The sequence below is a fragment of the Mchenga conophoros genome, linkage group LG9, assembly GCF_057382185.1.
Source record: "Mchenga conophoros isolate Kocher_MC1m ecotype Shallow Benthic linkage group LG9, M_conophoros_male_GT1.1, whole genome shotgun sequence".
Classification (NCBI taxonomy): Eukaryota; Metazoa; Chordata; class Actinopteri; order Cichliformes; family Cichlidae; genus Mchenga; species Mchenga conophoros.
The window spans coordinates 1261213-1274250 of record NC_140534.1 but is presented as its reverse complement, the minus strand read 5'-3'; the positions used below and the strand labels follow the sequence as shown (position 1 = coordinate 1274250).

Below are 13038 nucleotides of genomic sequence, written 5' to 3'. Positions count from 1 at the left end.
AAGAACTATGGGGCTAAACCAAGCACTTCTTTCTGAACATTTTTTCTTTATGTTGAGGTAACCTGTAGGGCTGTGAATGCACCATCTCACCAGGACACATTTCAAAATTGTGCTCTGAGTGTGGTATGGCCAGGCAGGGGGGAGAACAAATCTGCAAAACACTGTTGCAATGCAGCAACACCCATTCTCTGGGCTTGTGTGAGATGGTCATTACAATGGGGGGAGTTGGGAATAGTGGAATTTGGCACTATCATCTCTCTCCTTCGCCAGGCTAACCAGAGAATTTCCCAAAAGCTTTAAAGCACCAACAACTGGGTGTGTTCCTCTTCTGTGCGACTGTTACAACTCACCCAATACAGTCTATGTCCGATTAATACAAAATTCAGGTAGGCCAGTGCTGTGTTGGGGCGCACCATGTGACCAGTAATTTTTATCACTTGGTCAAAGGCTGAGTATAGAGTTTTGTCATGAGACTGCTGTAGTGGGAAATCTTCCATGGAGTGAATCAGTGCCGTCTCCTCCCCAGAGTCAGCGATGGATGGCCTCGGATCACCGCTGTACACAGCATATACACTACATGCTGCTACAGGTCATGAATGCATCCCCACACACTGCCCCAACAGGTTTTTAAATCATGGCCAATCCGTCCCCAGAATTAAAGGATGTGTCAGGCATGACCTAACCACAGCCTTCCCACTACGCTTTTTGTCCTTGTACTTAATTTCTGGCAGCACAGTAGGATATTTGTGTATGTCCCCATGCATGTACTTAACCTCCACCCACTCTACCTTCAGCAATGCTCCGGGCCAAACCAGAGTTTGGTGGACCAAGGTCTGTGTGCACCCTGAGTCTACAATAGCCTGGTGTATACCCCTTACCACCTTACCACTATGCGTCCCTCGTGGACTGAGGGAAGGTGTCAGAGGGCAAAGTGATGGCAAAGGACCACTCCGCTGTTCCTGTCGGGAGTCCCTTGACAAACTGCTCGAGAATCATCAGATCCAGCAGCTGAGCCTCCACCTTTGTGTGGCCGGGCTTTTTGCGGCCCTATTCAGTACCCCAAGAAGTTTTGGTGGCAGTCCTCGGGCACATGGCCTAGGCCAGGGGTCGGCAACCTTTCTGATGATGAGTGCATCTAAAATTTTCCTCAGAAGTCAATAAATTGCAGTAGCAATTTATTGACTTCTGCAATAAATAAATAGCAATAAATTTAATAACGCTCTATATTAACAGTTACACACTATATAGAACCACTTTATAGAATTATATTTGTTGGCAGATGTTGGCAGCTGTCAGCGAATAGTTATCAGCTATTTTGAAACAAAAAAAAAACAAAGACTTTTTATCCATAACAGCAAATACAGAAAATGCAAATGCTATTTATGGTCTCCTCACAACAATGATAAGAAAAATAAACTGGGCCAATATGGCATGTTTGTTAATACAGAGACACACATGTTAATATGATCTCTGGTCTCCCACTCAGAGACACAGGTCTCCGAGTGTCCAGCATTCAGAGGCTACCTGAGGACTCGTGTGAGAGAAAATCTGCTCAGACAGACATGTCGAGCCAAATACTGTCAATAAGGCCTCTGCAATGTTCTGAAGACAGTTAAACTTGTCAGGTAGTGACGTCCAGCAGGTGAACATGCAGCTCCATGAACACGCACAGCTGTGGATTCCAGCTGCGTCCGTAGTTCTGCAAACTTTGACCCCACAGAGTTGAGCTTTTCAGTTCTATCAGCTGCATTTCGATGTCCTCTTTGTCGAGCCAGTTAATGCGAGACAAACCCAGCTGCTCATTAAAGCTTTCTGGTTTGATCAGAAAAGAAAACATTGGTCCATACGCCTGAAAGTCCCGAAAACACATTGTGAATTCTGTCTCGAGTCTACGGATGTATCCGTGTGTTTCCACGGTGCTGCGCTGAGCGAACAGCTGCTGAATCTTTTGAAGTGTTGGAATGTGGAAATTTCAACATTGCTTGAAAAAACTGCCACCTAGCAACGTCCCTCTCACCGGTAGGCTAAGTTATTTTTAGCCAATTAAAGTTCCATCTGGTAGTTGGGGTTGTTAGCTAAGATACCGTCATTAAGAAGCGGCACAACTAATGTGTCTATGCGAGCTAATTTGCGATGTGCACCGCTGTCCCAGCCATTCATTTTTTAATGCACCTGCTCAGATTAACTCACTGCGTGTCGTGCCCAGGGCTGGACTGGGACAAAAAAATCAGCCTGGGCATTTTGACTAGAGACCGACCCCCCAGGTATTAAAGCCATAAAGCCTTTGAATGAAAACAAACGCTGTTGTGACAGTGATGTACAGTCTTGTTGGTATATGTATGATTTTTATACATTTTAAATCAGATAAAAACTTTGGTTTTTATCTGATTCAGATAATTATTTAATAAAAGTGAGACATTTTAAATGAGAATAAGAAAGAAAAGTATTTCTTTGTGCCCCCCTCTCCCTGTTAATGCCCTACCTGCCCCCCTGGCATAACTTTGCTAGACCCGCCCCTGCACAGTTGCCAGCTGTCAGCTACTTAGAAAAGGATCCTGGTGTTATTTGTCTCTCAGAAACAGGTCATAACTTCAACTCATTCATGTCACCTAAAAGGTAAACCTGTTTCTCCATCACCTGTTCAGCTCTGATGATTCAGTAAGGACATCTCCTGGTTTCATCTTCATGTTTCCCTCTCACCAGATAACCAAACCATATCATGACCAGCAGCTTTACAGCTGTGGCTCCAGCAAACAGCCGATCAGCTGATCATTGATCAGTTTCATGATTGAAGTAGCAACAGGAGTGGGAGGGGCAGAGAATGACAAAAGAAGAGGCAGCTCTGCAGCAAAGACACAGAGTAACTCCAGCTTTGTGTCTTTTTCTATTCTAGCTGAAGTCCGGGACAAACTGTTCCTTCTCAGCTCAATACGAAATGCGTAATATTTTCTCTGAATGCGGGACGATTCCGTTTGTATGGGACGGTTGGCAACTCTAATAATTAACCTTATAAATAAAGTTCACTATCAGTAACATCATAGCACGCACCCAGCTGTATAGAAACTCCATCATGCTAGCTAGCACGCAGTACGAGTTATTGCAACTGACTGTAAAAAGTCAACACAACGAAAATAAACTCCATCTAAACTCGGTTTATATCTGACCCAGATAGACTGCAGGTCATAACTTCTTACCTGAAGTTCAGTTCACCTGACACTCGGACCAGCGGCCGCCTCGGGTCTCTCCTCCTCCTGCCTCCCCTTCCCTCATCCACCTGCTGGCCTCAGTGGAAGCTGTGCCATAGCCACCACCAGAGTTATTTTTACACATCTGGCCAATCCACCACCTCTCATTGTTTATACCATTACAAAAAAAATCATCGGCCCATAGAAACGAAAAATCACAGTCGGCCCAGATGGCCAGTCCAGCTATGGTCGTGCCATCAGTTAACCCTTCGCGTGCCAGCTGTGGCACGTGTGCCCAGGGTTGCCGATCCCTGTTCTAGAGTTTTTAATTCTGCACCTGACCCCACTGCCACGTTAAGTCTTTTATTTGGTCTGCTGTTAGTGATGTCATGTTGCCTTAATGTCATATTATCTTCATACGAGGAGCAGGGTATCTTAATCTTATAATGTTACAACCACATTTGACTTGAACACATTTGACTCGAACTAGGGATGAAGTTGGTAATTAGTAATATTTTAGTTAATGTTACGTGTTAGCTGTTTCATTACAATCAGTTGAGAAAACTATATTTTGATGATGAAGGCAACAGCATCAGCCTTGAGTGTATAGTTTTCATTGCCACACAACTACCAGCAGAAATATATGCCTACAAGAAGAAAATGATCACACAAATAGAATTATAGTGTTAGACTTTAAAATGATAAACTGATATACACACAAAGCACTGTGCATAGTGTACTATAGATGTGTACTGTAGTGTTAATCTGCAGTTAGATCAGTTAAGGTCTTAGACTAAGGCTTGTTCATTGTCCATTGGGGTCACCTTTAAAAACACTAAGTACTCAATTACTGCATTTTTTAAGTGTGCAGAGTAGCTAAATGTGTTTTGCTGGTGTGGTTTCATGCAATCCACGCCAGTTTTACCGAGGACGATGATGATTTGAATTTTCATTGTTGTGAACAGATTCTAGCACCTTTTTAAAGGAATGATGTTTTCTCCTGACTTCCTGCTAACTGCTATGCTATCTGTAAGCTCTGCTTGTTTCTAATAAGATGTTCTCACTGAAGACTGTGTGGGTGGGCTTTGTTGCACAAGCGACTGCTTCGAGTGAATTAGGTGGCAGATAAATGGATTACTCACATTGTGAGGATGCAGTGCAAGGACTAATATGCCTGATTTGCTTTGCTTTCTGTCTTCATTTAACCTAGTGAAATTACTAACGTGACAGCTGTGGACTGCCGTTACTAAACAAGCTGAACTGTAGCACTGCTGTGATGTTTACTTCATGCTTCTTTCACTACTTTGAACCTCAACTACCTTGTCTCCACATATAGGAGGTACACGCAGAGTCCCGACCAGGTGTGCACTTTTTTTAGCTCTTTGATGTGCTGTGAGTAATTTCTCCTGGTAAATGGTTACAAAACTTATTAGAGCTTCATTAAAGTATAATAGCAGCTTTTGCATCATGGGATACTTGGTTATCCCGAGTGTGCTCAGATTACTAGAAACATAATAAAATGTTTATGGCATGATAAAACTGAGCATCAGTTTTGAGAATTCATTCAGAAGATGGATATCAGTTTTCATTTTGATCTGTAATTTCTTGTATAAGTGTCTTTGTTGTCACATACTGGAATAATGTGTCATATTACTAATATAATGAAATCTTAAAAATGGTGACATATGTATATATTTGCCCAAATATAGCTAATCTTGGCTTATGTTGTGCTTGCTTTCATTTCACTGGTCTTATATTCTTCTTAGATGTGACCCATCATGTCCCTTCACCACTACCAGATATGCTATCACTCATTCCACTGGCAGCAGCAGAAACCCATCCTGTATGTGAACTCGGTAGCCATGAACCAAAGAAAGGTATACTTCTGACAGGCTGTAAAATATTACATTGGTGCAGATGGATTAAAATGATCATCCTTCAGCATGATGCTAAGAATACACTGATCAGCCACAATATTGAAACCTATAATATTGATGCTAGTCTATAACAATGTTACCATGTTTCAGTGGTTATGTGACTGGTACATGCTGTTCGTATCATACATCTGATGCCAGCTGTCAGTTTCCTTGCACTGGAAAAATGTAATGTACATTACATCAGTCTTGATGCATGCTCAGTCATCCAGGTAAATCTCCAAAAAGTTGATTCTGTTCATCAGGACGTTTTCACTGGGAGAAATGTTTCGTCATCATCCAGGTGACGTCTTCAGTCTCAGCTGACTGCAGGTTTCAATCTTATAAACAGGACATTTACATAATGACTGAAACCAGCCCACTGAAGGAACAATGGGCTGGGAGGTCAGTTCCTTCATCGTGATTATGCAAATTCTCATGACTATTGATCAACAACCAGTGATCAATGGCCATGAGTCCCATTCACAGAGAGTTGGGGAATGGCTGCAATCACAGCATTGTAAGATGGTGACAGATGTACCCTTAGGCCCCTCCTCGATTCAGAGATGGTCTTTCCCTTTTCACGTAAATGGCCTCCTTGACTCCGCCCTCAAACCAGCGTTCCTCCCTGTCCAGGATGTTACATCCTCATCATTGAAAGAGTGTCCACTGGCCTGTAGGTAAATAGACTGCAGAGTCCTGGCCTGACGAGGTGGCTCTTCTGCGTTGTGCCGTCCTCTTTGGTTGTTTGGTTTCCCCGATGTATAAATCCTGCCAATCCTCCTGCACTTAACAGCGTACACTATGTTACTCTGTTTGTGTCGGGGGACCCGATCCTTGGGGTGGATCAGTTTTTGCCGCAACATGTTTTGGGGTTTTACAGCCACAGATACGTGGTGTTTAGAAAAAATGCGTCTCAGCTGCTCCGATACTCCTGACACGTACGGGATCACTACAGGTTTTCGCTTAGTCATTGGTTGTCCTTCTCTCCTGGATCAGCTGGTGGTTTCTTTAGGAGCCTTTCCAGCTCTGACAAAAGTCCAGCTGGGGTAACCACATTTACTCAGGGCCTTCCTGATGTTCTTCTGCCTCCCTGGCTGCTGTGTCAGTGGGGATGGTGTTCGTTCTGTGTTGTAGTACCCTGATGACGCCCAGTTTGTGCTCCAGTGGATGATGAGAGTCAAACCTCAGATACTGATCCGTATGTGCAGGTTTACGGTACACGTCAGCTTTTAGATGTCCTCCATTACTGATGGAAATCTCACAGTCTAAGAAGGCTAACCTGCCACTGTTCATATCCTCCCTGGTGAATTTGATGTGTCGGTCCACCGAGTTAATGTGATCCGTGAATTGTGGTACATCCTGAGATTTGATTTTCACCCAGGTGTCATCCACATACCTGAACCAATGGCTTGGTGGTGTTCCAGGGTAGGATAGCAAAGCCCTCTTTTCCACTTCTTCTGTGTACAAATTGGCCACGATGGGTGAAACTGGGGAGCCCACGGCACACCCATGTTTCTGCCTGTAGAACTGACCCTTGTATGTGAAATATGTGGAAAGAAGACGCAGTTCAAACACACTTGGTCGGTGCTGAGAGCGGTCCTGTTGCTGCAGTCAGAGACTGAAGAAGTCACGTGGATGACTGATGAAATGTTTCTCCCACTGATAACGCTGCGTCCAGATGAACAGAACCAACCTTTCGGGTACATTACACAACTTATCTATATAAAACTTTAGACACATAACACACTGATCAATAATTAGTCATTTGTTATCTTGTAATTAGCCAAACTAATGAAAAAAGGTCTGTTACAGTTGGGTAACGATGATGTGAATATTTGAGCGACGATGAGGTTGAAATGAGTTTAAGACTCAAAAAATGTGTTTTAAAGTGGACTTTTAGCTGCATCCTGTCCAAGTTCTCAATATTTTATGTTACATTTGTTTACAAATTGAGAATTAGTTCAGGACTACATGTTGTAAAAAAACATTTTAAAAGGCACAGTGTCTGAAAGTCAGAGCGAGAACCATCTAAAGTCTCAATACAGCAACACTGAGTTTGATTACCCTGACTCGTGTCTGCTCTCAGTCCTTTTGCACTGCAGGACAAATCCAAAAGACATAAGGATTGCAGATTCAGACTGGATGTGTATCCACTTTGGATCCAGCTTATTCTTTCCCAAAATGATCTGTATTCTTTATTTAAAATGAAAACTGTGCTGAAATATTTAAAATCAATGAAATCGTAGACTTTTTTGTTTGCCTTTCCTGATAAAACATGCTGTCCTGTATTTTTCAGTAAAATGTTGGGTAATTCGTGACCACAGAAAGTATAAAAACTGGTTTTCAATGGTTTTCATTCTTTTGTCACGCACATGCTTAACTGAGCGTGAGCTTACTCAGAGTTGAGACTCTTGGACTTGCTTACATAGTGTTACTCAACTTAGACTTCATGGTTAAACTGTTGTTGAATATGTTATTGAGTTTGTTGAAGATACTTCCTGGGGCTTCTTCCAGAGGCCTGGGACCTACCACAAAGCTCAGGCAACATACCAGGGGGATGCTTCCCTTATTCCATTTCCCAGATTATATCATTCTTTTTCCACAGAAAATGATCCCTATGACTGCTACCTATTTTATGACGTGGTGATTAAAAGTCTATAAATCTGTTGTAAAAAGCACAGGCAATAAATGCTGACGCAAATCTTAATTTAGTATTTTAGTGATAGAGCATAAAATAAATATTGTAATTCCAGAAAATTATCAGTTTGTATTTCTAAGGTGATGGCTGTACTTTAGAGCACTGCAACTGTTTATTGTCCCACAACCTGATAAAGAAGGTTTGTGACTTTGTCACAGATCAAAGTGAAATTAACATGCGTGATTCCACAGGAATTCTTGGTGTGTGTCCTGTGTTCTAGTAGCTTCAGTTTCAACAGTGTAACATAGACTCAGCAGCAGATTAGAATCAATTACAATATTTATACATTTATACATGCATGCACAGTTTGCATTTCAATGGTTGTAGTAAGATAGACTGAAGCAGCACGTATCAAATGCATTCCCCCAGCAAAAAATCTATATTGTACGTAAAAGCTTTTGTCACTGTAGTTGTTTCCTGAGCATTTCTGATGCCTTAGTTGTAGGGATACAATTGAAGAGTGAAACCAAATCAAAGGACAATATGATTTTATCTGATTCAGTGTACGTTTGTGGACAGCATTAGGGAACACACACATAAAGAAAAGTGTTATCACATGTGGTTATTCCAACTGGGTCTTCAAGACGCACAGGAAAGAAGGTCAGAAACCAACTGGGGAGAAACAGAATGACAAATGGAACGACACTGCCATCCCTTATGTAGCAAGTCTGTCAGAGAAACTCCAAGCACAACATCAACATCCCAATGCACTTCCGACACGGGCACACCCTTAGATGGAAACTAGGTCTGTCGAGGTCTGTGGAATTACAGACTGAGTATGATGTGTAGGACCCAAATCCAAACGCTCGGAGACAGAATCATCTTAATAAAGGCAAACCATGATGATGACCCACGAACAAAAGACTAAGCATAAAATACAAAAAGAAACCAAAGTATATCAATAGAACTTAGGAACATAAACCATTTCTCAAAACCCAACTCTAAACACAGAAAGAGCCCGACCAGAAAGACCAGAACCATGACAGGTAATCCCAAGGACAAAACTCACAAACAAACAAGCTAAGCAGCATAGTGTATGCTCTGGGGTGCAGGGAGAAGTGCTTAAAACTTCTGCATTGGAGAAACTAAACAGCCAGTCCATAAACAAATTGCACAACATAGAAGAGCCACCTCAACAGGACAAGAGATAGCTGTACTGTAAGGATACAGGTCACTCATTTGAGGATGCCAATGTTTACACTTTGGATGAAGAAGACAGATGATTTGAGAGAGAAGTAATATAGACCATGCAGTCCTCAGATCCCTTCCCAGGTGCCTCAACCCATCAGTTGACCTTAGTATGTCACATGGTTTCCCGTGAAACCCCTGATGTTAATAACTCATGCCTTTTTTCATACCCTGGCTCTTGTGATGACGCACATGATTGATAGTGGGTCAGTGACCCTCTTCAGGGTCAACCCCCACTAGTGTTTGAATACCTGGGACTTTCCACCATTTGGTTTTAGAAGTAAACAAGTCTTTTGGATGAGAGGTGAAAATCACAAAATTTCACAAAAGTCCACTGGCTTTGTTTCCAAGCTCCTTAGCCTACTGTGGCCTTAATGACTGAGAACCTACACAGACATATTGGCCTGTAGTGTTGTTCACCACATTCCCACTGAGCTCTTGATGATGGCTCTTAGGCACTTGTTCATCTTGTACAGTTCTAAGCATCCCAGGCATTGAGTCACAGGTTTTCTTGTAGTTGATGGAGATGTTGCACAGGTTGTTCAGTCTGATCTTGCAATCTCGAGTACCTGCTCTGTCTACTAGCAGCTGGTGTTTTTCTCCTGCTGGTTTCTGCTAGTTCCTTTCTGGGCTCATGTATTGAGCCATGTACCTGTTCATCTTAGCCACTATGACGACTGCAGGAGCTTTCATGAGGTGCTGAGGGAGGTTTTCTGTCATTAAATACAAAGAAAACTCTTCCAAATCAAGCATTAGAAGAAAATTCAGCAATATGAACTTTATTTGAACAATATTTATTGTCCAGTACATGTCCTAAGAGTTCATCTATGTCTTTCATTCCAGCTACATTTGCTATGAAGATCAGTGTGGAAAATGATAAGAAAACAGGCAAAAGTCATGTGGTGTCAGCTTCAACCATCATCCCAGAAACCATCCAAAAGAATGGGATAAAGGTGTATGATGATGGACGTAAGTCTGTGTATGCACTGCACCCAGGGACAACTAAAATCCATAGTGAAACAGTTGGAGAGATGACCCCTACCGAGGTAGAAGAGCTTCTGCATCAGGCCGCTGATAGGAATGTACCTACTGAGGTGCAGTACCATCTACCTGTCTATTCTGTGCCCTATATAGGGACGAATAGGCCATCAACACCAAGGAAATCAACTAAATCACTAACAAAAAACTCAAAACCCAGCCCCTTACGGAATGTAAACTCATTCAAAACTGGATCTCTAATCCTAAATGAGAAAAACCACTGCAGCCAAGGCCTGCAGGAACAAAAACCCCCAAACAAAACTCCTCTATCGATCTGTCAAGACTCGACTTTAAAAGTACGAAGAGTTGGAGAAGGGGCCAAACTGCACTCTCGAGAGCAGGCCAAGTGTGAGACCTTTCTAATACCACAGTCACACTTTAGCACCAAGTGTCCAAGAGCATTTGCCAACAGCACAACAGATACAAGCAGTCCAAACACAGCAGCTCTTGTTTCAGTTAAATTCAGGCCTGAAGGAATGCCTGGACCCAAAGAGCCAGTCTACAGAACATTAGATAGATCTAGTTCTTCACTCGTCCACCATAAATTTGATCCTGATCCCTTGCTAGGCACCTCAGGTGACTCTAACAAAGATTTACCTTCTTGTGCAGAAAATAATGTCTCTCTGAACCTTGTCAGCACTCTGCCAGGGGAGCTAGAACCCATATCAATGATCTTCATGGGCTACGAGAATGCTGAGGAGGAGGAAGACATTCAAGCTGAGTTGGTGATTATTGACAACAGTTCTGATAATAACGACAACGATGAGGATGAAAATGAAATCAACAGGGAAGAGTATCTTTTATACCACCCACAGGGGTACAGAAGCAAAGTATTTCAACCCAAGGTGCATACAGCTAAGGTCATAGAGCTCAGAGACATTACAGATACCTAAAGAGACCAGGAGGATTTAGGACTCCACAAGCCAACATTCATCCACAAGTATGGAAAGCACAGTCCTTATTTACAGGAGCGGTCAAAATGGAGACGATGAAGCTCAGTCAAACAGGAAAATGAGAAACTGAATTGTTAGGAAAAGAACTGGGAATAGAATTTGTTAGGTGATTTTTCTTCCCCAACATTTGTCTTTTTTTCTGGTGAATGTGCTCATGCATGCATTTTCTGCTGCCAAGCCAATGTAGTACTTCTCAGCCTGCCAATCTTTAATAATAATAAATTGTGATTCGTGCCATTATGAAACCTTAACTTCTCTTGAGTGATAGAAACACCTGATAGACTTTTTGTTTATTAGTAACTGTGCCACTGGAATTTAAATTTTATCATTCAGTTAGTTTGTTGCTTTGTAACTGAGTTGCATTAAATGGTACTGTGCTGTGAATCAACCTGTGCTCATACCTTTGATCTAAGTTCATTTGTTTGGTCAAGTCTATGTCTTAAATTTCTGATGGCAGTTATCTACCAAATTTCCTTGTTTCTAGTGCACTTTAGGAGTTGGAATGGGAAAGTCTGGTATTGGCGGGGCATAAACATGTCAAAATATTAAAACCTTTGTTGTAAAAATATTAAATATATCATTTTATTACGATGTCCGTCCTCATAATTTAGTCAGCTTGAACTTTGATTAGATGATTTCTAATTTTACCTTTCATTTAAATGTTTTCTGAATATCAAAAATATCCTTCCTTTGGGACTGCACCTGCTCACTCCTTTTTTGTAAATAGCCTTTGTGTTGGACTTCATATACCATGTTTTCTGCACTATAAGGCGCACCTAAAATCCTTTAATTTTCTCAAAGATCGACAGTGCACCTTATAATTGGTGCGCCTCATGTATGAATTCTGGTTAGGCTTACTGACCGATTTTATGTGGTACACGGCGCTCAAAAATCTATCAAAAAATGTTGTAGTATGACTTTGCTAAGCTACGAAGCCGCACCGCTTGATGGATTGTCTGAGCATTACGATTACCGTAGTCAGGAGCCTCGCGGAGTAATCTGGGTCCAAAACTCCGTCAGCTTCAGGTCCCAAAGTCAAACGAACACTGTGGCGCCAATGAGAGTTACAAACTGTCTAAATTCTTTCACCTTTAATAAAATGATCAGCGTTGCTGCTTTAGTTTAGTTAGCAGGAAGTTAGCTCGCGAGTTTCCACCTAAGCATGATATAGCATGTTCTGACTGAGAGATTTCTGAAACATTCAAACGTACAGCTCTGCTATCACTTCCAACATAAATGAAGACAGAAAACTAAACAGCAGTGACGTTTGTAGGGTTACTGAAGTTGGGCTAGCTGGTATATAATGATGTGCTACGTGACCGCTAGTGACACAGCTATGTTAGCATAAACACAGCCCGTTTCACAGTGTAGGGTTGCCAACCGTCCCTTAAAATACGGAATCGTCCCGTATTTAGAAACAAAAGTACACGTCCCGTATTGAGCTAATAAGGGACGCACTTTGTCCCGTAATACAGTGACAATCAAAAGTAGTCTATAAATGTTTATGGAATTAACGCTTTGTTTGAAAACATAATTCCCAGCCCCTCTCCTGCTTTGTGACCAATGAGCTGACAGCACACTTATGACAATTCGAGTTTGACAATTCAGATTACTGCTCATCTCATTGGTCGAGGAAAGGTCGCTTACGGAGAAAATACCGGAAGACAACAGATGACCACAACAAGAAGCATGGCCAACAGGGAAACAAACGCCGACACTGCGGTGCAAGTCTCGGACGACAGTACACCTAAAGCTGGACATACACTGCGATTTTTTCAGTCACGTTATTCAGCTCCTGCTCAAACTGCACGATTGACTCACAGGGGTTAGAAGTTCATAGGTCACGATGCAGGGTCTCACACTATACGGCCCGATGCTCTGATGCGACCTGAGTGCTCACACTGTGCCTCCATAAAATGAAGGTTATAACAGAAAATCTGTCGCTCTCTCCGTCTTTCACTCACACAGACACACCACCACCATCAACTTTGTTAAATTGCTAATGAAAAACATTGATCAGGCAGCTGTGATTGAGCAGCATGTAAATCCAACTATTTTCA

The 13038-nt window shown here is 42.1% G+C and overlaps 2 protein-coding genes across 3 annotated transcripts in view; both read left to right on the top strand.

Annotated features, from left to right (window-relative positions):
- The window catches only part of palmdb (palmdelphin b), an 80957-nt gene that overhangs the window by 34038 nt on the left and 33881 nt on the right, over positions 1-13038 (top strand). The window lies entirely within an intron of this gene.
- Positions 4834-11679, top strand: LOC146566575 (palmdelphin-like). The gene is made up of 2 exons (XM_085286133.1): positions 4834-5062; positions 9831-11679. Exons 1-2 carry the CDS (start codon positions 4861-4863, stop codon positions 10916-10918), a joined length of 1290 nt encoding a protein of 429 aa, XP_085142259.1. The 5' UTR covers positions 4834-4860; the 3' UTR covers positions 10919-11679.

Bases quoted from the DNA above. Each gene is read 5' to 3' on its own strand.
- LOC146566575 (XM_085286133.1), top strand. From the start codon at position 4,861: ATGGTGACATATGTATATATTTGCCCAAATATAGCTAATCTTGGCTTA. The intron at 5,063-9,830 runs GTATACTTCTGA...CTTTCATTCCAG, and splicing joins TAGCCATGAACCAAAGAAAG to CTACATTTGCTATGAAGATC.